Source organism: Protopterus annectens, chromosome 1.part0 (genome assembly GCF_019279795.1).
Source record: "Protopterus annectens isolate FY-2018-M chromosome 1.part0, PAN1.0, whole genome shotgun sequence".
Taxonomy (NCBI): Eukaryota; Metazoa; Chordata; order Ceratodontiformes; family Protopteridae; genus Protopterus; species Protopterus annectens.
In genome coordinates, this window is record NC_056725.1 from 1,380,704,452 (window position 1) to 1,380,729,274 (window position 24,823).

The 24,823-nt window shown below is 35.7% G+C and overlaps 1 protein-coding gene across 1 annotated transcript in view; it reads right to left on the bottom strand.

The window, feature by feature from the left end:
- LOC122801746 (gamma-aminobutyric acid receptor subunit rho-1) overlaps positions 1 to 24,823 on the bottom strand; it is a 384,251-nt gene that overhangs the window by 218,253 nt on the left and 141,175 nt on the right. Inside the window, exon 3 of the mRNA XM_044071303.1 lies at positions 4,200 to 4,423. Coding sequence (XP_043927238.1) covers positions 4,200 to 4,423 — 224 coding nt within the window. The remainder of the gene's footprint in view (positions 1 to 4,199; positions 4,424 to 24,823) is intronic.

Sequence of the window (24,823 nt, forward strand, 5' to 3'; positions counted from 1 at the left end):
GCACACACTACCAGGAAAGAGCATGTGACTAACTAACATTACCAACTCCCCTGACTGCAGCATTAGCATGCAGCTTCCCCACTGAAACTGTTCCCTGCACTAAGGCCTCAGTTGGGGGGGATCTTGGTGGAAGATCAGTTTGAGAATTAGAAAGGCTTGTCACAATGTGGAAACCTTCCAAGATAAGACTTCAGACTTCTGTGTTGTGTTAAGCTTCTCTGAGCCCCCCCCATATTTAATATTTCCTTAGTTGTACTAGATGTAGGTGAATTGTCAATGTGGTGGAGTTGCCCATCATGTAAGCTTTAAGATGAAATATTTTAGTAGTCTGCAAGTACCTTGGTTTTAGAACCATTAAAGTAAATATGAACAAGGAGTATTAGATACCTAGCTCCAGAGAAACATCTGGAGGTGTCAGTAGGATTATAAGATTTTGCAACTCTGCCAATAAAGTTAATAACCCTCCTGCATCCCACCTTTCTAAACTGAGGTCTTAGCAGCTGCAGCTAGTGTTCTAGATCTTTTCCTAGGGAGACAAGATCTGGTTCCCTTTACAGGCAGAAGGCAGTTGACCGACCATCTTATGCTGACCTTTTAGACTTTGTTTTGCTACCTATTCTTCTCACTGGGTAACAAGTTTATGAACATGTCAGTGTTCACACTCTGAGTTATGCAGCCTTTTTCACTGAGACTTCACATTAAGAGATCATCTGCATGTGAATTTATCTACCATGAGCTATGAATCCATTACAGGCTATGAGTCTCTCTCAAATCCTGGACAACTGCCTTATTAAAAGATTCCTCCTAGTCAGCTACACTAGCAGCAAAATCTCTTCCCATTGCAGTGCCTCAGATGGATATACTGATCTGCTTCATCTTGAAATAGTGTGTAATTTAATTAAAATTCTGGATTCATTCCTTTATACAGTAAAACTGCTGTAATCGCCATTATCAACTCAGGAAGTATGTCATCCACTCTTATTTGGAAACAAGATGAGGGAAAGAAATGCAGTGGTGCATCTTAAAATGAGCATCTGAGCCACTGGGAAGCCTTCTTGAGTCATGTTCTGTAGGAAACAGAGTCCCTCCATAATCTTGGCTCCCTTCAGAAGAAAGAGCGGGGCCAAGTGTGAAGCAAGAGAGTTGGTGGGCTTATTGGCCAGACCACTGCAGGTGCATAGCAGCAGAGGAATATATACTTATTTCTATATTCAGACATAGCCTTTGCAAAATAATGCATTTCTAAAAATATGAACTGCTGTCAGTTGTTAACAAAAAACTTAACTAAAATAATACACACACATAAAAACTGGGACGCTGAAAACTTAAGAATCTACATCATGTCAACATTCAACTTATTTCTTCCATTAGTATGAGTAAGTTAAGAAACTCCTTTCATTGTACAATATAATTGTATAGAAGCAGAAATATCCCTCCAAACTAAGTAAAAGGCAGCTGTAGTAAATAATAGTAGCCAGAGAACTCCAATCAGAATGTAAAAAACTTTTAATAACGTAGCGTTGTTACTTCCTCAGATGCATAAAAACAGTGCATAAAGATCACACACATATATATATATATATATATATATATATATATATATATATATATATATACACACCAAGGACATGTAGAGAAACCAATCATGTTCCACATATTTCCCTCCATTTTTTAAAAACCTATAAACCAATTAAGATTTAATATATAATACATACAATTCATCTTAATCAGTGGATTTACTGTTATTCTGTAAAGAGCTGATCGCTGAACATTGTTGTTTAGTTAAATTATCCATATGCCTATTTTGCACTAATCTATGATCATCATGTAAATCCCTTTTGCATGCCTTAATAAAAACATCAATATTAGTTGGCATTGTAGGAATAAACAAACTTTGCTTCTTGTACATATTAAAAACATTTCCATCCTTCATTCCATACAGTTTTTTACAAGCCATATTACGCGCAAACAATCTAACTTGTGTTAAAATGTCACAAAGAGCAATATCTGCATTGGGTATAAAACTCAAACCCTTACATAACAGTTGAGTTTCCACTGCATCTAGTTCATATTGTGAAATGTTCCATACCAGTCCTGATCTCCGTAGCCCCACATTTTCTTTATAGTCCTGTTTTGCGATGGAATTAGTGGCTCCTTCCATTTCTGACTGTTCACCGGAGCCTCACCATTGAATGACGTCTTCTGTGTTGGCTGAATCAGCAAAGGAAACCTGGAAAAAGCAGAATCAGGCTACTCAGCTTGCCCAGGTAAAGCTTTACTCCTTACCACGGGTCCTTTCTCATTTCATAACCAATGAGGAAGGGCCCATGGTAAACAAATCGCAGGTTGAGGTAAAGAATTAGGGACCATGATTACTGTACAAGGATGAAACGTGAGTACAGTGCCATTGCTAAATACGTATTAACTGAAGAAGGGAGTCATCAATTTAAGTTTCAGGTTTTGCAAGTTATACAGGACAGTTCTAGAATAGGGGATATAATTAATAAAATGAAAACACAAGAGTTAAAATGGATTCTACGAATGAAACCTCTTGAAACCTGTGTTAAAAGGAAGGAGAATTAAAAGATGAATTATTATGTTTGATTAAGATGAATTGTATGTATTTTATATATATATATATATATATATATATATATATATATATATGAATGAATACAAGTTTTTTTCCATAGTATGACAGAATAATCTACCAATATGTTTTAATGTATGGGGTATTTTACATGCACATTTGTTGTGTTAGCTGCTGTTCCTTTAAATCTTAATTGGTTTATAAGTTTTTAAAAAAATGGAAGGAAATATGTGGAACATGATTGGTTTCTCTTCATGTCCTTGGTGTATATATATATATATATATATATATATATATATATAGATATATATATATATATATAAAGATATATATATATATATATATATATATATATATATATATAGATATAGATATATATATATATATATATATAGATATAGATATATATATATAGATATATATATATAATATATATATCTATATGTGATCTTTATGCACTGTTTTTATGCATCTGAGGAAGTAACTGATGTTATGAAAGCGCTTACGCTACATTATTAAACGTTTTTTACATTCTGATTGGACTTCTCTGGCTACTATTACCTGCTACAGCTGCCTTCTACTTGGTTTGGAGGGATATTTTTGCATCTATCTACTCACCTAACCTGTTGGGACTTACTTTTGGGACTGTTATTTTATAATTGCATAGAAGTTTAGAAAAATCTATATCTATCCTTATGATCATATAATTTTAACATTTAATCCTTTCATTCAAATGTTCAAATTTTAATATGTAAAATCAATCGCAGCTTGTTACAGTGAAAATTACTATATAACCCTTGCGGTATTGTTATTTTAACAAGTCATTTTTTGACAAAATATCAATTCTAGCTCATGTTTAGGACCAAATCTCCAGTATCCAAAATGTTAAGGAGATAGTCAGAACTGAGGACATAAATATAAACAACTTACTGAGTCGCATTATGTTTGTGCAGCTCAAAGTTTTCTTAAAGTACTAGACTCAGCATAAAGATTGCTGCTTTATGAATTTGAAGGCATTCTGAAAGAACACAGAATACACCTAAAAATCTATAGTATTAAATAATATGGAATTAATGTTTTTCCCCTAGACCTTTGTGGAATGTTTAATGGCCTCTTTTGCCTGGCTGGATGCAATACGTGTAGACTGATATGTAAGACATTGCATTGCTTCCTTGATACATTTATACTATCATTCAGGTTCAGCTTTATTTAAAATGACCACATGAACGCCCGCTTCAGTGTCCTTGTTATTTTAAAATAGTAATAAAAGCATGCCATAGCTGGTATGAATGAGTAAATATACACTGTCTTTTATGTTATAGGTGATGATGCTGCTCTGACCAAGAAACTGGATGCAATATATGCACAGTGTGCAAATAACATCATCATAACTAAGAACCGATAAACATGGTGACACTTGCTTAGATAGTTTGATTGGTGTTTGTGTATGTATGTTGGCACAATGCTTCCTTCATGTTTTCATGCTAATGAATGAATACTGCTAACCTGAGTCATCAAATAGAAAACACATTTTAAAAGGTATATTGGTGTTCTTCTAACTATGTATCATGCTGCTTTGAATATAGAGCAAGAAGGCATGAAGCATTACCTCAGACTGTAAAGCACCTTTCCATCAGGAAATACTCGTAGCATGATGTTGTCTGTTGTGGTATCATGAATAAAGGACCTCTTAGAGTGAACAAAAAACATGTCTGGCACCCAAATCTTCTTCACAAGCCTGCCATCAAATGTCATGCTCTGGTTGGTAGAACTGGGAAAAGACAGCCTCTCATCCTTCCAGTAATGTCGTAGGTATAAAGTCATAGTGAAGTCCTGCAGGGCAGTGGAACACAACAAGTTTTAGTTCTAACACAAGGAAGGAGATATGTACCAGTACTACATTGTCTAGATTATTAAATGCTTTAAGCAAAATATGCACTAAAAAGATTAGACTGCTGTTTTGAATGTTTTGTAGCATAGAAGAAAGATATCCAACAGACAGAGATAGGTCCATTATTTTACAACCCCCCCCCCCCAAAAAAAACACAGTTATTAAAAAAATAGGAAGACCGACAAGACATTTCTATGATTTCTATGAAGAAAATATCAGTGTGATTTTAAGACAGTTATTCTCAGTAGTACAACCATTTCTCAGATGCTGGAGAATGAATGAAGTATGAAATATTGCAGACTCTATATACCTGCTTCCATGAAGATTTAAACAAACAACTTAGATTACATGATCATTTGAGGCTTACAGGATTCCACAGACAAGCTGCTGTAAATAACCAATGACCTGAAGAACAGGTCCAAGACATCACATCTGTAGTTGACTGGTCTACACAAAGCAGCTGAGGAACCATTAAGATGTGACCACCTGCCACTCGTAACACAGATGTAACTTTCTTAGTGTCTTGTACACCCACCCCGTTACTGCACAGGTCCACTGAATTACCTGGAGAGAATGGCCATCCTTAAAAAGGATAATACATGGGTCTTAGACTACATAAAGAGGTGACAAGTATCATGCCTGATTACTTCATTGTCCTTATCAGAGAAGTTAAGAAGGCCAAAGGGTCATTCATCTAAGTGCAGCTGAAATGCCCATTTACTTTTAGAATTTGGGAATGACTAATGTAATTTTGTATCCTAATGAGGCACTGACAGAGATGTTTGATTTTCCATTTTCCTCAGACCAAAAGTAACTTGAAACCACTAACAGTACTGGGAAAATGGGCAAAACCAAAAATTAGTCACATTGTAAGTACCATGAGTGCAGAAACACTTATGCTTTTATCTTCTTTCAAATTAGCAAGAGAGAGAGAGAGAGAGCAAGCAGGGGAGAGCAAGAGAGAGAAAAAGAAATGTACCCACCTCTGCACTTGAGATTTTATAAGTCTTCCAGTTTCCTAGATGTGACAGTAGATCTCACTCCCCAGAAGGAACATTCTCTACTTCATTTTAACTTTACTAACAGACTTGAATCTCTTAGGCCTACTGTACAGGATTCTGAACTAATGAGAGAGAGAGAGAGATACATGGATATGAGGACCTCCTCCAGGCATGGAAACCAGTAAGATGACATTTTCTTTCTCACATGTAAATATTTGCAGATAGTGTGATCATCTAACCAACAACTGATTGTACAAGCCATAGCAGAATGTACATATTTAGATGATCATCAGTAACTTCCTCACCATGTGTCTCATTCACTCCCATCAGCAGGGCAAGGGCTGGTCAGGATAGGTATTCATTTAGGCAGCCTATGGTGCTGATCATCAATTTTTCTGATTTGCCCTACTGTCCTACTGTGCCTGCTCAGATTGTGAGTGACGAGTTGGAGGATGAATGTGGCTTGTCATCCTCTCACTTCCACAAGGGACATTGCCAGCAAGCATCCCTGCCCCCATTCCTATGTGTGCCCCCCCCCCCCCACACACACACAGGAGAATTCACATGGGCAGTTTAGTGTAACCAGTCTGAAGCACTTGTAATAATTGCAGGTGAATGTGGCTCGAACATACAAACTCCACATAGGCAGTGTGGAGGAAAGGACTGATCTTCAGACCTATTAATTTTAAGGCAGAGATCTTAATCACTGAGCCATTTAGTTGCTCATGCATCCTTTATAACACCTGCCCTTTATTGGACTTTTGCTCATTTATGCAATACAGGTATTAGCATTAGCTTTGTGTTAACGGTTTGACACCGGGAGTCCTATTTAAGCAGCAGACTATATACTGCTGGAGGACTACCTCAAGTAGGGTCAGCCAATATCTGTTAAGGTCACCCATCATTGTCTTGGGGTAAAATCTCATACTTAAAGTTTACTGTTTTTTGGGGCTACTCAAACAAACTGCACATCACTGCAGGTCTGCCAATGAGATTAACTGTCTAAAAGTCCTAAGCTGGCTGCTATATATCAGTGGAAGGTCAGTTCACTGATGCTAAGTATTATTTTGACCTGGTCTGCAACTGTGACTTTGTGTTTTCATATGGAAAGGTGTTTGGATTCTATCTTTGGTTCTTACTTGTCTGCTGCCAGATATTCATGGCCTACTATTTTCCTTCATCCCAGGCAATGCAAGATCACTGGTTGAATATTTTAGTGGACTCAGCAACACCTTTGACTGTTATAGGGTAGGAACAATGTGAAAAATTCTCCTCCTGTGCCATCCATCCAGTGGTGTAAGATGTTTTCTGCAAGAGTTCACTGATTTCCTCATCATCTCAGTAATAGAACACTAGAAATGTGCATTGTAGTGTGCTTTTATTGTTTTGGTATGCAATGAATCAGTAGCTTTTACTTTTTTTATGAAAAGTTGTGCATTTGTTTAGCTGACTCTATCTGCTACTCGTTATGAAGGGCATTTGTTTCCCTTGATTTTTCATCTAGGAGTGGTAATTTCTGACTTGTTTGTGGGGCCAGCATCCTTGTATAACCACCACTGGATACATTTTAGTCGAGATTTTGGCTTTAGTTAGTTACCACATCTTAAGATGGTCAGGTATAGGAGTTCATGAGTTATTGCATGGAGCATGTCTTAGAGGAAATTGATGCAGATAATCATTATGTATTTGTGATGGCATATAATAATGTGATTGTGGGTCATCAAGATAAATTACCCCATCCCTGTGTCTGCTGGTGTCTGTGAGCCATGGTATGGCCCTGATCTCATGCACAGGAGGACAGGAGGTCTAAGGCAGGAACATTATTAGGGGAAAGTATTCTTTCTGGAGGGCAGCCTCAAACATGATCAATATTGTTCAGTTTGTGAAGCAGAAATCTCACATAGCAAGGTAATATTTATGTCCAGTGACATCTCTTGTTCATCAGATTGACGTGTTAAGCTCACTTGTATTGTGGACAGGTTGTACAGTCCATCCTCTTTAGGAACTTAAAAGTATGTTTGGTCTCAAATGTCAACAGCTGCTTAAAGTTTTTGCCTTTATGGTAGAAACCATTAAGAGGGATACCCTCCATAATATGTCCACTGAGAAGGGCAGAGAAGACCACTACCCATATATGATTTTCTTTTCACAATGAGTGGTGTGAGTTCAAATATAGTGACTACTCTAGGGTTATCGAGTTGATTCCTGGTGTTTATCTTCCAATGTGTAAACTGGATCTTTGCTCAATAGGTTTAATTAAATGCTATCTGGATGGAGTCAGTCCAGTTATTTCCAAGACAGCTTGTCTTCCCTGAAGGTGTTTTCATAACTCTCAACCTCTTGGCACAAAAATCTGTATAAAGCCAAAAGTAATGGGGGAACAAAGCCCCCAAAATAGGGACACATTTTAAATAATGCTCTTACAAACTTTAAAAAGTTATTAGAATAAAAGGTCTTATGTTACCATGCATTTTCTGAAGGATATGAAGTCTGAAGATGAAGTGCTTGTCATTATATAGTGAATTCAGTCCTCAATGATTTGCCACAAAAATACAGAAAGCCACAAGTTTTATGAAGAGCAGACCGAAAATGTGAGGCAAAAATCCGAACAATCTGTGAAAATCTGGACAGTTGAGAAGTATGGGTGTTTTTCCCATTTGTTTTGACTGAGACTTTATTTATCTGCATTCTTAAGGTAAAATGATTTGCTGATAAAAAAGTTATCACTATGGCATATGGTGCAGCAAGAGTCAAACAAGTTATCCTCATAAGTGTAGGTTTTCAGATGCTCTTTTACTCTGTAAAGGACTTTTAAAGTTGTGTTTTACCTATCATGATGTCTTACAGTTTAAACCATAATCTTTAACCTTCATGGCATCAGGCTAACGAAAATGTGAGGTGCATGCATAATGCCTCATCCATTAAAGTTTACGGATGTACCTCACATTATCCCCAAGATGAAGTTACCAATGGATAGCCTTATTTTTGCTGTGTGCGGGATATGGATTTTAATAAAAACAATTATGGAGCCTTTAATTAAAATACAAGATAAAAGCATAAGGAAAGGAACTATGGAAGATACATAATGACATTTAACTTATCAAATGCTGCAAAGTACTCTTCAACATTGACAAATCACTTTAAAAAGCAGCCTTCATATCTTAACAACCCTGAAAATTACTACCCATTCTCTAACCTTCCCTTTGTAGGTAAGGGTACTGGGAAAATTTTTATTTAATACGACTAGAATTGTACTTAAATGTCCATGACCTCTTTGATTCTTTACAGTGTGGCTTCCAGACATAACAGAGCACTGATATTGTTCTCATTAAGTGGTGAATGACTTCCTGGTTGCCCGAAATCAATGGTGTTACTTCATCTTAGTCCTTCTGATTTCTTGGCTGCATTTGATATCTCAGGTCATGGGATCCTGTTGGAATATTTGGAAACCTACTGTGGACTTTCTTCCACAGCATTCTGAGGGTTCACATTTTCCTTCTTGGAAAGATCACATCAAGTGATTTCTGGCATAATTTTTCCTACCTCCCACCAGATTAGTTGTGTGGTTCTGTTTTTGGTCCCATTCTGCTTAAGATGTACAAGTACCTACATGAATATATTATAAGAGGGAATGGTTTAAGAGATGTCATCCTTAACCTGATAATGCTTAACTGCACCTCCCCTTCCTGCAGAAGCATACGCCCTATTGGTGACACTTGAAAGAAGGCTCAGTACTATCATTAAATAGATGAAGAATAGTCATCTTCTGCTCAGTTTAAGTATTGCCAAAGTCAGAACTAGTCATGCTTTTTACTTTAAATATTTTTATTATTTTTCATAAGTATAATAACTTACAAATCAACAAATAAGATTACAAAATGTATATCAACATCAATCAATGTAAACAAATAGATATGGAAGAAGATGAAAAATGTATTACAATCAATCTAAAAAAGACAACATAACATAACAAACTAAAACTATATACAAAGGTGTCTAGCCAGACTAGATAATACATTTAATTTATACAGTTCACTTAACTTGTTAATGCATATTATTGTTCATTTTCTCTAATATTTACATTACTTTCAACCATGTATTGTGATGAAAAGTGATTCTATTTGTCCTAGTCTTTAAAGTAGCAATTTCTATGTGACCAACAGATAATGCAAAATTCTTAAATTCATTAAAGGAAGGAGAAGAAGAATTTTTCCACTTAATGGTAATGATCTTTTGAGCCATGGCTAATAAAGACCAGAGAATTTAATATTTTTTTCTTGGAATACATTTTGGGATAGGTGCATTAAATAGAACTAAAGATTTGGTCAGTTGGAAGTTATCATTGAAGACAGTCTGAAGGAAATAATTAATATATCTTCAATAAATATTTAGATGTTTACAGTCATAAAAGATGTGTTGCCAATCTGCCCTTAATTTGAATGCACATTTCCATCTTTCTTCGATTACAAACATCTTTTTGATTTTTTGAGAAGTAAAATAAATTCTATGTTGAAATTTCCAGGAAAACAATTGCCAATGTAAAGATAATGTAGTTTGCATAGAGGATATAAGTATGAGATTTATTATCATTTTCTGTTGGAGGATGATTAACTAATGTAAAATACCCCTAGAAGTTCTTTTTATGATAAATTTTTATTTTTTGGTACTCTCTATATTTTAGACAAATAACCATTCCCTTGAACTGGTTGATTTGTTATGAATATAATATATTCAATTTTGTTTGTTTGTGTCTTTCGGCTTTTCCCGGTTAGGGGTCGCCACAGCGGAACTCCGGTCCGCTAATGATTGGTAGTGGATTTTTACTTACCGGATTATCAGCCCTGATGCACAACCTTCAATGAAGGCATGTCCCATTCACATATGCCTCCACACAGAAGACGCTCTATATTCAATATGTTTTGAAAAATCTTGTTTGGTTGATAACTGCATTAACTAAATCTTACTATTAACATATTGTCTTAGAGATTGTAACATTAACCACATGTCTTTATCTATATTAAATGTATTAATTATTTGATTACTCGATAGAACCATACCCAAGTCTGTTAACTGATGCCAAAATACTAATGTATTTGATTTAAAGGTACTTGTTTTATTAATGTCAAAGATATCTATATTATAATATGTACTGGCTATAGGGGAGAAGGAAGACAGACCAAGCCTTAATATTAGGGTTTTTATTCAATAAATTCTTAAATATGGATAAGGTATTAGTGATAAACTGGGATAATATTTTACTCCCTAATATGTAATCTTTAATCATCCAATAAAAGTGATTTGGTAAAGTTATTGAAAAGTTCTAATTCAGTGACTGAACTGATTCTAAACAAATCTGTTCATGTAATTGTTTCCAAGTAGAAGAGTATGTTAAGTTTCATCATAATGTTATATTTTTAATACCATAAGACAAAGCATAGATCACTATATCTGGGAGGTTAATTCCTCCTTCTTCCCAATTCAACAGATGGTTATTTAGAGCAATTCTAGATTTATTAGGGAAACACAAATATTCATTATATTTATTATATTCTTGTATAATGTATTTAGGAGGGGAGATATAAAGCTTGTATAAGATATAATATATTGGGAAAAACAATTGTTTTGATCAAATACAGCCTTTCTTCCATTGTAAAAAGGAATCTGTTCCAGCTGGACATCATCTGTTTAATTTTATCTAGGGTAGTGGTATATATAATTTAATAAAAGGGTCTCATTCAAATCTTCTGATATTACAATACCTAAATAGTTAATGTTACCATCCAATACAATATATCTAGAAAACTTTTTATCTATAGACTTCCCTTAACAATTTATAAGTAAAATTTTAGTTTCATTTTCATTAAAATGAAGACCAGAAATGTTTTGAAAGTTAGCCATAGTGTTGAAAAATGCTTGTAAAGAATGTTTTTTGTTAGTTAGGGTCAACAAAATATAATCTGCAAACAAATGGAGTTTCAACTCTGGACCTTTGTTAAGTTGTATACCTTTGATATTTGCATCAAGTCTGATACAATTCAAAAAGGGTTCAATCAATAAAGCAAATCATAATGGAGACAAGGGGTGCCTTGTTTAATTCCTTTAGTAATTGCAATAGGTGTAGAATGATAGGACCCGAATTTAATGTAGGCTGATGTATTTGCATATAATGCTTTGATTAAAATAGTAAAAGCTTTTGGAATTTTATATTCATCTAAAACTAGGAATAAATTTCAGTTTACAGAATCAAAAGCACAGTTACTATCTAAACTTACTATAGTCAAGTCTTTCTGCTGATGTTTAATATGATCTATTAGTGTTAACATTATTTTAATATTATCGTTTGTATTTCTTCCTTTTATGAAACCTATTTGATCTTCATGTATTAAGAAGGGAAGAAAGTGTTTGATTCTATTAGCATATATTGCCAAAAAATGTTCTGTAGTCTATATTTAGCAAGGATATAGGCCTATATGAAGAGCATAGTTTTTCATCTTTATCAGACTTTATAATTGGGGATATTAAAGAATATTTCCATGAAGGAGGTATTTTTATGTTTTCTTTCACTAATGTATATACTTTTAATAATAAAGGCATGGCTTCACCTGTCAATAATTTGTACATTTCAGGTAAAATATTATCCATACCCATTTATTAATTTGTGATTTCAGTTCAGTCATTGTAATTGGTTTATCTAGAAGGTCTAGCTGCTTCTGAGTTAATCTGCTAGCAATATGTTTATTACGAAACAGTTTAATATCATTGGTAGCTGTTATGTTGGTATTTGATAGGTTAAGTGTCTTGAAATGAACTCTAAACAGCTCCGGAATATCATTTACACCAGTGGCTTTTTTCCTTCGTACCTGGTATGTAAAGCTCTTTTATTTGTTTGGATTTAATAATATTCCTTGTTCTATTTGTTAGTTGTCTTTCATTAGTAGTGTTCATAGAATAGAAATGTAATTTAATTTATTCAAGATTAATCATAGTTTTGTGATTAAGCATTTCTAAATATTTATTGTTTGCCTGTTCAAGTTCTGTTTTTAAATCCATATTTCCTTTTTGTATTTCTAATTTAAGTTTATCTACTTTATTTTGCAACTCTAACATATATTTATTCCACTGTTTCTTCTTATTGATAAGCCATGATAGAGCTTTACCATAAATATAAGACTTTAAAAAATCCCATATATACATTTCTGATATATTCTCAATAATATTAATTTCAAGAAATGTCTTTATCTGAGTTATGTAAAAATCTTTAAAATATTTTAAATTTGTTATATATGTATGTATTCTGGTGACAGATAAGGTATGTGTTAGGACAATATTTAAATCAAAGGTAATTGCGCTGTGATCAGACAATGAGCAAGTTATAATTTTCACTCTAACTAATTTTATTATATTATTTGATAGATACAACCTATCTATTCTAGAATGAGACTTATGTTGATGTGAATAAAATGTAAAAAATAATGGATTTGTTGTCACAGTTTTATTAATGCATTTAATAACTGTTGAATCAATGGAATTTCAATAGTGCCCTTGAAGTCGCAGATTTTTTATGTTTGTAAGTTGTATCAGTATGTTTGTCATCCATAATACAATTAAAATCACCTGCCAGAATAATACTTCCTTTGACATTGTAAATAATTTCTTCAAATTGATGTTTAACCCCTAATCCGGGTATCCAATAAAGGTTAATTAATGTATAAATGTTTCTGTTTATTTCAAGAGACACCAAACATATCATACCAGAGGAATCATAGACTGTATTAATGATTTTGAAATTTAAAGTAGAATTTCTCAATAGAATTGCTACTCCCATTTTCTTCTGTTTAAAATGAGAGCTTACTAAAACTGTGCAATTATTAAAATTTAGTTTATTTACTTCCTCTTTTAAAGGGCGTGTTTCTTGAAGAAACACCAATTGAGGTTTGTGTAAATTAAGATACTTACATAAGCTTCTCCTTTTGACATTATTATTATTTAGTCCATTTATGTTAAAGCACCTCATACTGATTATTATATAAATTTAGAATGCTCTATATACTTATAATTGTGAGAAATTACATACAAATTTAGAGAAAATATTAGGAATAGGTATGCTAAAGTAATGTGGCTAGCTCTGGAAGACAACACACAGTACAAACTTATTAAACTGATTAAAAAAACCAATGTCCAACACTATGAGGTTTAAGACCATACCATCCAAGCAAACCCTCTAACCATGTCTTCTATACATGTCTACAACTACTCTATCTAAATGAGAATTCATATAATTAAACATTTGCACACTTATAAGATGTAAGCTCAGCGTAAAATGAAAATTCTATAATGTTCTACAATAATAATAATAATAAGATAAATCATTTAACTAGTTATATCTGTGGTCATCTGTATAACAAAAGGATAAACACTTGCTATGGAAATAAAAAAGAATAGGTGACTCTAGCAACAACCACACTCTAATATATTTTGTAACAAATATGTTAATATGAAATAGAACAAAAGATAAAAGGAAAACATTCAACATATTTGTTAGGAGTACTTCTTACAGAATGCAGTCTATCTGTCATAAATAGACTACAGGAGATACAAACACAATAGATCCACTTAAAGAAAAAAAAAATAATATTCTGTAGGAATTACCATAACTTGGTATGACTTACAGTTTTTCAGCAATGCATTATTTTTATATACTGAGAATAAAACAAACGTACAGATGTTACACAAGTTATATCATATTCTATTTCAAATTTTAGAAACATTTCAGTAATACGATTTCAATTTATTATATGTTTTATAATCATAGTAACATTGAGAGTAACTATTTGTGAGAGATGCGTCTATTTTACTTACTTTCTAAATTAAAAATGAGACTGTTAAATGACTTTCTTTATATATGTATAACTTGAATGTTATTTGGAAGTCCACAACTCATCTTTAGGTGGACATCTTTTAATGATTTCAGTTTCAAGTATCTATTACTACTTAATAAATCAATAAGTGTTTTGAAGTCAGATTTACAATACAAAATTCTGCATGTTCTATGATATTGAGATTATGACATTGCTGGCTACATTTCTTTCTTATGTACATACATCTGCATGTGCCAGTATCTGGCAAAAACATACAGTAACATACTTTTAATTATGTAGACAACCAAACGTGAAAATACACATATACATACAGGTAGATATATATTGACGTGTCTACATATATGGGAAATAACATTTAATCTGTTTAAATAAAAATCTCTGCACTGGGCCCCAAATAAAGCTATATGAAAAAGATTTTTGTATTACACAAATGCGCCACTCTAGGAACATTGTAAAAATAAATGTATTCTTAATAAATTTGTAAATGCAATAATTTTTCAGTTGGGAAATTAAATGAATTAGAAGTACTATATTAAGCAGTAAGGTATTCTAGGTGGCTGTCAATGCATATTAGTTCAGTCTGAATCATGAACAAACATCGAGGTTTCACGTATTACCTAGCCATGAATTTATATGTTTCCAGTAATACAGTAATGGTTATGAAATACTTTCTTGGATGTATTGCTAAATATAACTCACCAAAATAGTGAGGTGTCCCTGTTCTGGCAGCAGAATTGTTGTTCATTTACATTTATAGCCAGTGTAATACATAATCCCTGCAATCGAGACACAACCTTTGACCTCAAGATTGATGTCATTACTAAAGCGTCTTGAACAAAATAAGTATTCCTTTAAAATGGATTTATCAAAGTATAAAATGTCTCATGCTTGGAGGGAAGTCTTGGAGCTGTAAGTAATCTGGAAAAGAGATTTATGTTTATCGTGAGTGCATAGAGTAAAAATAATGAGCGGGATACAAGGGTAAAACTAACAAACATAAAAGATGGGTTTTGCTAGCTCTACTGACACAGGGATGACAACTAACATTTGAAAGCCTCCCGGAAGCTCCACATAATTAATTACTCTGTCCCATCAGTTCAGTTGAAACACAACGAGTAAAACGAGGCACAGACAAAACACAAAAACACTTCAGACTGAATAAATTAGATTAAACTTTCAAACCTTCATGGTATATATTACTCAGGGTTTCACTTCATACACTCAAAATGCTGAACTCACGAATTTCAGCATTTTGAGTGCATGAAGCCGAAAATTCAGAATAGCGAAAGTGCATAAGCGCAAATGCAAATATGTTGAATCCACGCTAATGCAGTGATGCTACGTTATGTGAAGTGTTTGTTTGGGAGGTTTCTGTTTGGACTTTCAGGTGAGTGAGTATATGTGAGCATTTTTCTAACTTCAAAAGGAACCTTGATGATTGGATGGGAGAAAGGAAATTCACCCCAGGGATCATGTCAGTTGCCCTGCTAGACAGGGGTCCAGGGAAGAAAATAGTGTGGGAAGAAATAGCCAGGGAATTGTTATGGCTAGGCTTGTATATGCCCTAGGGCTGATAGCCTAGTACCAACCTATGAACCTATGAACCTATGAACTTATGTGTATGTATGATGTGTGTGTGTGTGTGTGTGTGTGTGTGTGTGTGTGTGTGTGTGTGTGTGTGTGTGTGTGTGTGTGTGTGTGTGGGACTGTAGAATGTGTGTGTTTGAGTTTTTTTTCTCTGTTTGTGCAATCTTGGAGTTAGTATATATAAGTAGGGGTGGTGTGGGGAGTGCAGGGTGGCTTGCCCCCTTCTTCTATTTAGTGTAAGTATGTGTATGTGTGGTGTTTTGTTGTGCTTTTGTTTTTTTTTTGTTTTTTTGTGGTGCAGGTGTTGTGGTTTGTTTGTGGTGTTCGGGTTTGTGATTTCAGCTTTCTAGGGTTTCAGTTTTGTGATGGTTTTGGCTTCATGCACTCAAAATGCTGAAATTTGGGATCTCAGCATTTCGAGTATATGAAGTGAAACCATTACTCAGACATGCCACTTTTATAAAACAATAATACAAAATAAAACATTGGGAGGGCTTTATAATACATGTAGCCAACAAAATCTCTGAATGTTTTCCACCTATACAACGGTGAAGGCAGAACATAACAGGGAAGCATTCTTCAACTCAGTGTGAACCATTAAACATGTATATGGTTCCACTTGGCATATCGACTATACTTTCTTATAGTTTCATGAGTAAAAATGAAAACAACGATATTTCAAAGCATTTTATAATAAATGAGATTAATATTAATTACTTAGTGGATAAAAAAATAGGTATTACTAATTAGAATGCGTAGGTATATAATAAAGAAATACATTTTCTCTTCCCCCTTTTTTTGCTTAATTATCTTTTTGCTTGATATCCCATAGGATATAACTCCTTTGTTATGTATAAGAATCAAATGTAACATACAAAATATAAAGGCATTTGGATTAAATAATTGAAAGTAAGGCAACAACATATTTAAATTGGAACAATTAAACATAAATAATTAATAATTTATTTCTCTTTCAAAATTTTTCTTCTTTTGTTCTGTAGTTTCCCATCCATTCTTTTCAACATGTCTTTTAAAGGTATTTGTAGACCAATCCATTAGCATTCCCTTGATCTAATGTATTATGCCCTCAGGCAGATAGCCTAGTACTTACCTATGAACCTATGAACCTATGTTTAATAAATATTGTGTAGCCAAATCCATTGAATCAAAGATTTTTATGCCTTCGGGAAAGAAGATTTTCAGTCTTGCTGGAAATAAAAGATGTGCTTTAAGTTGTTTATTTTTTAATGCTTTCATCAGGGGAAAAATTCTCTTTTTTTTGTGACCACAGCCAAAGAGTAATCATTATCAAATCTGATTATACGGTCTTAAAATTTAACTGGTCAGTTTGCTCAAACAATTTTTAATACTAGTTATTTGTCTTGACTGGAAAAAAACCTCACAATTATAGATCTAGGTTTGTTATTTAGTTTGTCAGATGTTCCTGGTATAGTTAGAGCTCTATGGGCTCTTTCAATGCTATAGGAGAGAGATTCAGGTAGATTTAATGTGGAAGGAATCCAAGTTGTAAGAAAATTAATTATGTTGTCTCCTTCAGATTTCTCAGGGAACCCATATTTCTTCTAGATCTGTTCTCCAGGTCATCTATCTTATCTAGTAAAAAAGTATTTTGTTTTAATAGGATCTCAGTTTGATCTTCTTCAGAAAGTCTGTTTCCATATCATTTAGAGATTCTTCTATAGCTGTAATCTGAGATTTATGCAACATAATTATTTCTTATAGTTGTTCCAGTTGCTGAGAACCTTTATCCTTAAAAGCATTCAGTTTGTCCATTTTATCAATTTTTAATGATAAGTCCTGTATGTTAGACAATAAAGACTGCAGCTCCTTTTTGAGTGAAGAGTCTTGTGAGGAATTTTTTTTGTATGACTCATTCTGAACAGCTGAGAAGACTGTATCTTGTTAGAATGAAAATGACAGGAATTTTAAAATGTCAGAAGATAAAAATCCTTTAGTAGTGTTCCAAAAGGTTTTAGAAGTATATTAGTGTAAAAATAGTTAGTCAGCTACCACTAAAAACTAAAAATTCCTGTCAGAAATTGTTTTTAGATAGACAAGCAAAGAACTGTGCTGTTACCAAGCCACCATCTTGGTCACAGCCTTCAAATTCAAGTCATGCTATCTTGGTACCTTTAAAGTTCTACACTTATGGATTGAATGCATTAGAGTCTCAAGATCCATATTTGGGACTCGTTTTGGGTGACTGATACTTCAGGGCCTGGCTAACTAGTTTTATATGTTAAATTTCATCTTCAAATTATTACTTGATTTAAGCATCTAATTCTACCAGTGGATCTTTCAATGGTTCTATATATTTCTGTCTGTTCTCAACTGGACAGCTACATTGCTAAATATGTGGGAATTGACTGTAACCAGAGCCACATTCAAGCTATGCTTGCAACTGCTTGAGTGATTAAGCTATTTCTATTTTTTTCTCATATAACATCAGCTTTGCATCATATACACTGGCTGCTGGTGATGTTTAGATCTCATATTAAATTTCTGATTGCCATTACAGAGATGTACACAGGATGGATTCCATATACAAAAAAGATGTTCATCTTCTGAGGAGTGACTACAAGTGATTCCCAGGTATCACTTGAAAAACTGTGATTTAATTTTTTTCTGTTATCATGTTTTCTACCTGTAGAGTTAATTGGCCTACTGATCTGAGCCTTCCCTGGAGTTCTTGAAGATCTCCTTAAATGTGTTATTCTGTGGAGTATGCTTGCTTACTAGTTGCTTCTGTGTACAAATGATTTATAATGATGGGTTTATGACTTTTATTATGACCTGTAGGCCACATTTTTTATGTCATTTATTTGTAACCTTGTATGCCAATACTTTGTTATTATTCAACAAACTTGCTACTTCCTTAACCTATATTGTATGTATGTTTTCCTATTTTTTCTTCCATTCATCTGTAATGTAAGCATTTGTATCTCTCAGTTCTTTGCTATCCCAGACTGTGTCTGACATTGTCTTTTCTGAATAAGCCGACTACCCTGGTCAACAAACTTAATAAATAAACAATTAATTTGATTTGATTCCAGTTAGTAATTCCTTCCTCTATGCTGGGACCTCAATGCTGATCACATCAGAGTATTTTTGATAAGTGTCTTCCTTCTCAAATATCCTTACACTGCTGACAGGTCTACACATTCTAAAGCACTGGAATCTATGAGCTTTGAATAATGGTACATATAAGTAATTCCAAAAATAAAAGTACTGTAACAAGTGACTAAAAAGAAACTGCATTTAAAAAAATGCTCAAAAAACAGTTGGAAAATATAAACATTTAATGAAAGACAGCAAGCACGTTAGTCACACAGTTAAAGTCAGGACTTCATCAGACTGTAAACTACTGCAAGAATTATTTCTTTTAAACATAAATCTGATCACATGATCACATTAAAACATGCAATATCAGCCTTTTAAATATGCATATTGTTCAAGTAATCCTCTCAGTTTCATTATACATTTACAACTTAGGAAGTTGTTTAGCCCTGGGTCTTCTTTGGTGTTCAGTCTGTACTCTAAGCCAATTGTTAAAATCAATTATTTTCTATTCATATTGTGGCATTATTGTAGTAGAAGGTAGAATGCTGTTCAATGCTAGGTTCATACGGGCCTTGGATACATATTCCAAGAATTCCATCAGGTGTCTCTTCATGTAGTCGAAGGAGGTACATCTCAAGTCATTGACACTCAAATGGACTAGGATAGAGTCATATTGGTTCAATGACCTAAGTGTGTGTGATCTGATGGACCCTGGCCTCTGACAGACAGCTGACTGTGACTCTGTCCTTTTTAGTCTGGTGAGTGAAACATTTGTTTGTCTCACAATGGAATCTCCTATGACTAAAATATTGGGTTGTGTAGTGGTTTACCTTATGGGCTAAGAAGCTTAGACACCAGAAGATGTCGCCATATGTGCTGTGTTGAGTGTTGATTTTGTGGAATACTCTTGAAGTTACTGAAGATACTTTTTATGCAAAGTCTGAGAAGTCTGTGGTTTAGGGAGAGTACATTTAAGAGCCTCATATGTGAAGGTCTGCTCCATATTATGTGAGGTGGGTGTATTGTGTGTGTGTGTTACTGACAACCTGTTTGTTTAAGAATTAAGTGGTTGTCAGTAAACATGAGACACTGTCTCAGGATGCCCGTATCCACCAGGCTGGCTGCAGATATAGCAAGGAAATGCATGTCCATAACAACGGATCCTTACTTCTTGATCTACAAGGGGTTGGTATGAGAGGGGTTTAGAGCTGGCTAGCATGGTAGCCTTAAAATTATAGACTACAATCAGGACTATCTAAGGCCAAACTCACAGGGGGTGCTCATCAGTGCACAAACTAATTGCTCTTTGTGCAACTAAGTACTGTGAAAATTTCAGGAGTAGTTTTATATGGAGAGTTTCAATTCTGTGTGCCTGTACACTGCTAATCACTACTGCATGATGAGCAGTGTTGAGCAAATGAGCCAAATTAACAGAGGCAAGGGAAACTGACTAAACAAAACAACTAGCCCTCTGATCAAGCAAGCAATCTCCTTAAACTCTTTGTGTGATCTCCAGCTCAGACAGACCAAGCCACCTTCTATTCCCAGTACAAAAGCAGTCCCAGGCCTTCCTGCTGTTCCATGATTCATACTAAATAGCTACAGCACACCAAATGGTTACTGGACCCACCCTTGAAGTGAGGCCTTCAGGATGTGTTCACCAGCAAGTGTCTGGAGACCAGGTTATTCATGCAGCTTAGATGGACTCAGCCCAGAATATCTACACTGAATCACTGTGTGGTTTCACCACCCTCAAGGTGAAGGGTGTTGATCATCAGGTACTATGCCAGTCAAATTTCAGGCAGGATGAGATTAAGCTGGACTACACCCTAGAAGCAGAACTGTTTTTTTGGAACACGGACTAGCTTGTGTGGTACATTGAACTATACCAGCTATGTTTAGCTGGTCTTACTTCTACAAATATGTTGGTTCTAGAACTAGTCTTCTCCAGTGGGAGATGGCTCTCTGATCATAAAGGGAGGTCCCAGACTGGTATGGAGATACCCACAACACCCCATATGGGTGCTGTATAGATGGACTTTGTGCCAAGAAATAAAACAATCAACTCAATGCAACAAAGAGCCACATAGGGAAAAAAAATGATGTGTGTTGTTTGTGCATATATACCTAAGTATTCTGGGTATTTGCCCTTCTTAGACATTGTGGACATGGTACTTTATAGGGTACTACCTATGAATTCTTTAGTTCTGCTAGAAGATCCCAACACTCATGTTAGGAATGATTGAGATACTAGGAGAGGCATGATTAGGAAAACTGTCTTGCCTGATCTGAACTGAAATGGGTAATTATTGTTAGAGTTCTGTGCAAGTTATGGATTGTTAATAGCAATGAAAGTGCTTGAACACACGTATGTATTCTCATACATATATTTACTACGAGAGCAGCTAAGGTCAAAGGTCAGTAAAACCTTGTAGTCATATTATAAACATGAGGCTGTACTTTCTTAACATTGGAATCAATAATGGTGATCAAATTTCACCTCCGGAATAGCTTCTCCCATATTCTTGGACAGACTAGGGATGTGATGCCTGAGCAGATACTGTTCAAGACTTCAGTACTGAGATGGTTGCAATATGGTCCTGTGGCCAAAAGATGATAATTACCCTAGGACTCACTGATGGACAGTAAATGGAGGAAGTTGTCAGGTTAAAGAAAATGGCCTTTCATATAATGCTATTAGGGAGACCCCAGAGTTGATGGATAGATACTGACAAGCCAGGAGGGTGGTAGCTGTGGTAGTCACTGAAGCAAAGGCCCATGTGTGGGAGGGTTTTGGTAAGACCATGGAGGATATCTTTCTGATAGACTCAAAATGGTTCTAATAAATCATCTGGTGAATCAGGAGAGTGACATGAAATATTCTCATGGTTGTTTTCAGCAAGAACGGAGAAATACTGAGTTTAATTGTGGACATTGTTGAGAGGTAGAAAGAACACTTTGAAGAACTCCTGAGGCCACGGGATATGCCCTGCTCCTCCAAGGCAGTGCCATAAGTAGATGGTGGAAATGTATTAATTTTAGTAGATAAGATTAATACAATGATTAAATAAATGTCCTGCCATTGGAAGGTTGCCGGAGTAAATAGGTTAATGTTGGATCTTACTGGGTTATCATGGTTCATATGCCTTTTCAGTGTGCCATGAAATTCTGGGACAATACCTCTGGATTAGCAAACAGGGATAGGTGGCCACACTTTCAAAATGTGGGACAGAAGGGTGCATTTTTTAAGGCTCACATGGGAAAGAGTCAGGGCAATGGAAAGGAGACTTGTGAAGTGTATTTTTCAGGTGGAGTAGTGCGTGTTTTCTCATGGCAATAGAGCACTGGATTAGCTCTTTGTACTTACACAGATATTGGTTATGGCTGGGAGTGCACCAGTGCTGTCTGCATGTGACTTGTGTACTTGAAGAAGGCATATGACCATGTAGCCTGGAATGTCTTGTGGGCAGGGGTTACAACAGCATGGCATTCCAGACTGCTACTGTCATCATCATCATCTTCTTTTGGCTGTTCCTGTTAGGGGTCACCACAGCGGATCATCTGTTTCCATTTCTTTCTGTCCTCTGCATCTTGCTCTGTCACACCAACTACCTGCATGACCTCTTGCACCACATCCATAAACCTTATCTTAGGCCTTTCTCTTTTCCTGTTACCTGGTAGCTTCATCCTTAGCATCTTTTTTCCAATATACTCAGCATCCCTCCTCAGCACATGTCCAAACCAACGTAATCTTGCCTCTCTGGCTTTGTCTCCAAACCTTCCAACCTGGGCTGACCCTCTAATATACTTATTCCTAGTCCTGTCCACCCTCATCACACCCAGTGCAAATCTTAACATCTTTAACTCTGCCACATCCAGCTCTAACTCCTGTCTTTTTGTCAGTGCCATTGTCTCCAACCCATATAACATAGCTGGTCTCACTACCCTCTTGTAGACCTTCCCTTTCACTCTTACTGGTACTCATCTGTCACAAATTACTCCTGACACTCATCTCCACCCACTCCATCCTGCCTGTACTCTCTTCTTCACCTCTCTTCCACACTCACCATTACTCTGAACTACTGATCCCAAGTATTTAAACTCAACCACCTTCACCACCTTTACTCCTTGCATCCTCACCATTCCTCTATCCTCACTCTCATTCACACACATATATTCTGTTTTAGTCCTGCTGACCTTCATTCCTCTTCTCTCTAGAGCATATTTCCATCTCTCCAGGGTCTCCTCCACCTGTTCCCTACTCTCATTACAGATCACAATGTCATCTGCAAACATCATAGTCCACGGGGACTGCTGTCTGACCTTGTCTGTCAACCTGTCCATCACCATTGCAAATAAGAAAGGGCTCAGAGCTGATCCTTGATGTTATCCCACCTCCACCTTAAATGCATCTGTCACTCCCACCTCAGACCTCACCGCTGTCACACTACCCTCGCACATATCCTGTACCACTCTTACATACTTCTCTGACACTCCCAACTTCCTCATACAATACTACAACTCCTCTCTAGATAGCCTGTCATATGCTTTCTCTAAGTCTACAAAAACACAATGCAACTCCTTCTGACCTTCTCTGTACTTCTTCATCAACACTCTCAGAGCAAACATCACATCTGTAGTGCCCTTTCCTGGCATGAAACCATACTGCTGATCACTAATCATCATGTCCCTTCTTAACCTAGCTTCCACTACTCTTTCCCATAACTTCATGCTGTGACTGATCAATGTAATCCCTCTGTAGTTACTACAGCTCTGCACATCACCCTTATTCTTAAAAATCTGTACCAAAACACTTTTTCTCCATTCCTTACGCATCCTCTCACTTTCCAAGATTTCATTAAACAATCTGGTTAGAAACTCCACTGCCATTTCACCTAAACACCTCCATGCTTCCACAGGTATGTCATCTGGACCAACAGCCTTTCCATTCTTCATCCTCTTCATAGCTATCCTTACTTCCTCCTTGCTAATCCATTGCACTTCATGATTCACTATTCCCACATCATCCAACCTTCTCTCCCTCTCATTCTCTTCAGTCATCAACCCCTCAAAGTACTCTTTCCATCTGCTCAACACACTCTCCTTGCTTGTGAGTGTTTCCCTCATTATCCTTTATCATCTTTACCTGCTGCACATCTTTTCCAGCTTGGTCCCACTGTCTAGCCAATTGGTACAGGCCCTTTTCTCCCTCTTTGGTGTCCAACCTTTCATACAACTCTCCATACACCTTATCCTTAGCCTTCGCCACCTCTCTCTTTGCCATGCACCGCATCTCTGTATACTCCTGTCTACTTTCTTCATTTCTCTGACAATCCCACTTCTTCTTTGCCAAACTCTTTCTCTGTATACTCTCCTGTACTTCCTCATTCCACCACCATGTCTCCTTGATGTCCTTCCTCTGGCCAGATGTCATACCAAGCACCTTTCTAGCTGTCTCTCTTACTAGCTCTGCTGTAGTTACCCAGCTATTTGGTAACTCTTCACTGCCACTCAGTGCATGTCTTAACTCTTCCCTGAAATCCACCTCACAATTACCCTTTTTCAATTTCCACCATGTGATCCTTGGTGCTGACCTTACACTCCTCCTCCTCTTCTTGATCACCAACGTCATCCTACAAGCCACCATCCTATGCTGCCTAACTACACTTTCCCCGGTCACCACTTTACAGTCTCCAATCTCCTTCAAACTGGCCCTCCTACATAAGATATAATCCATTTGTGTGCATCTTCCTCCACTCTTGTATGTCACCCTATGCTCCTTCCTCTTGTTAAA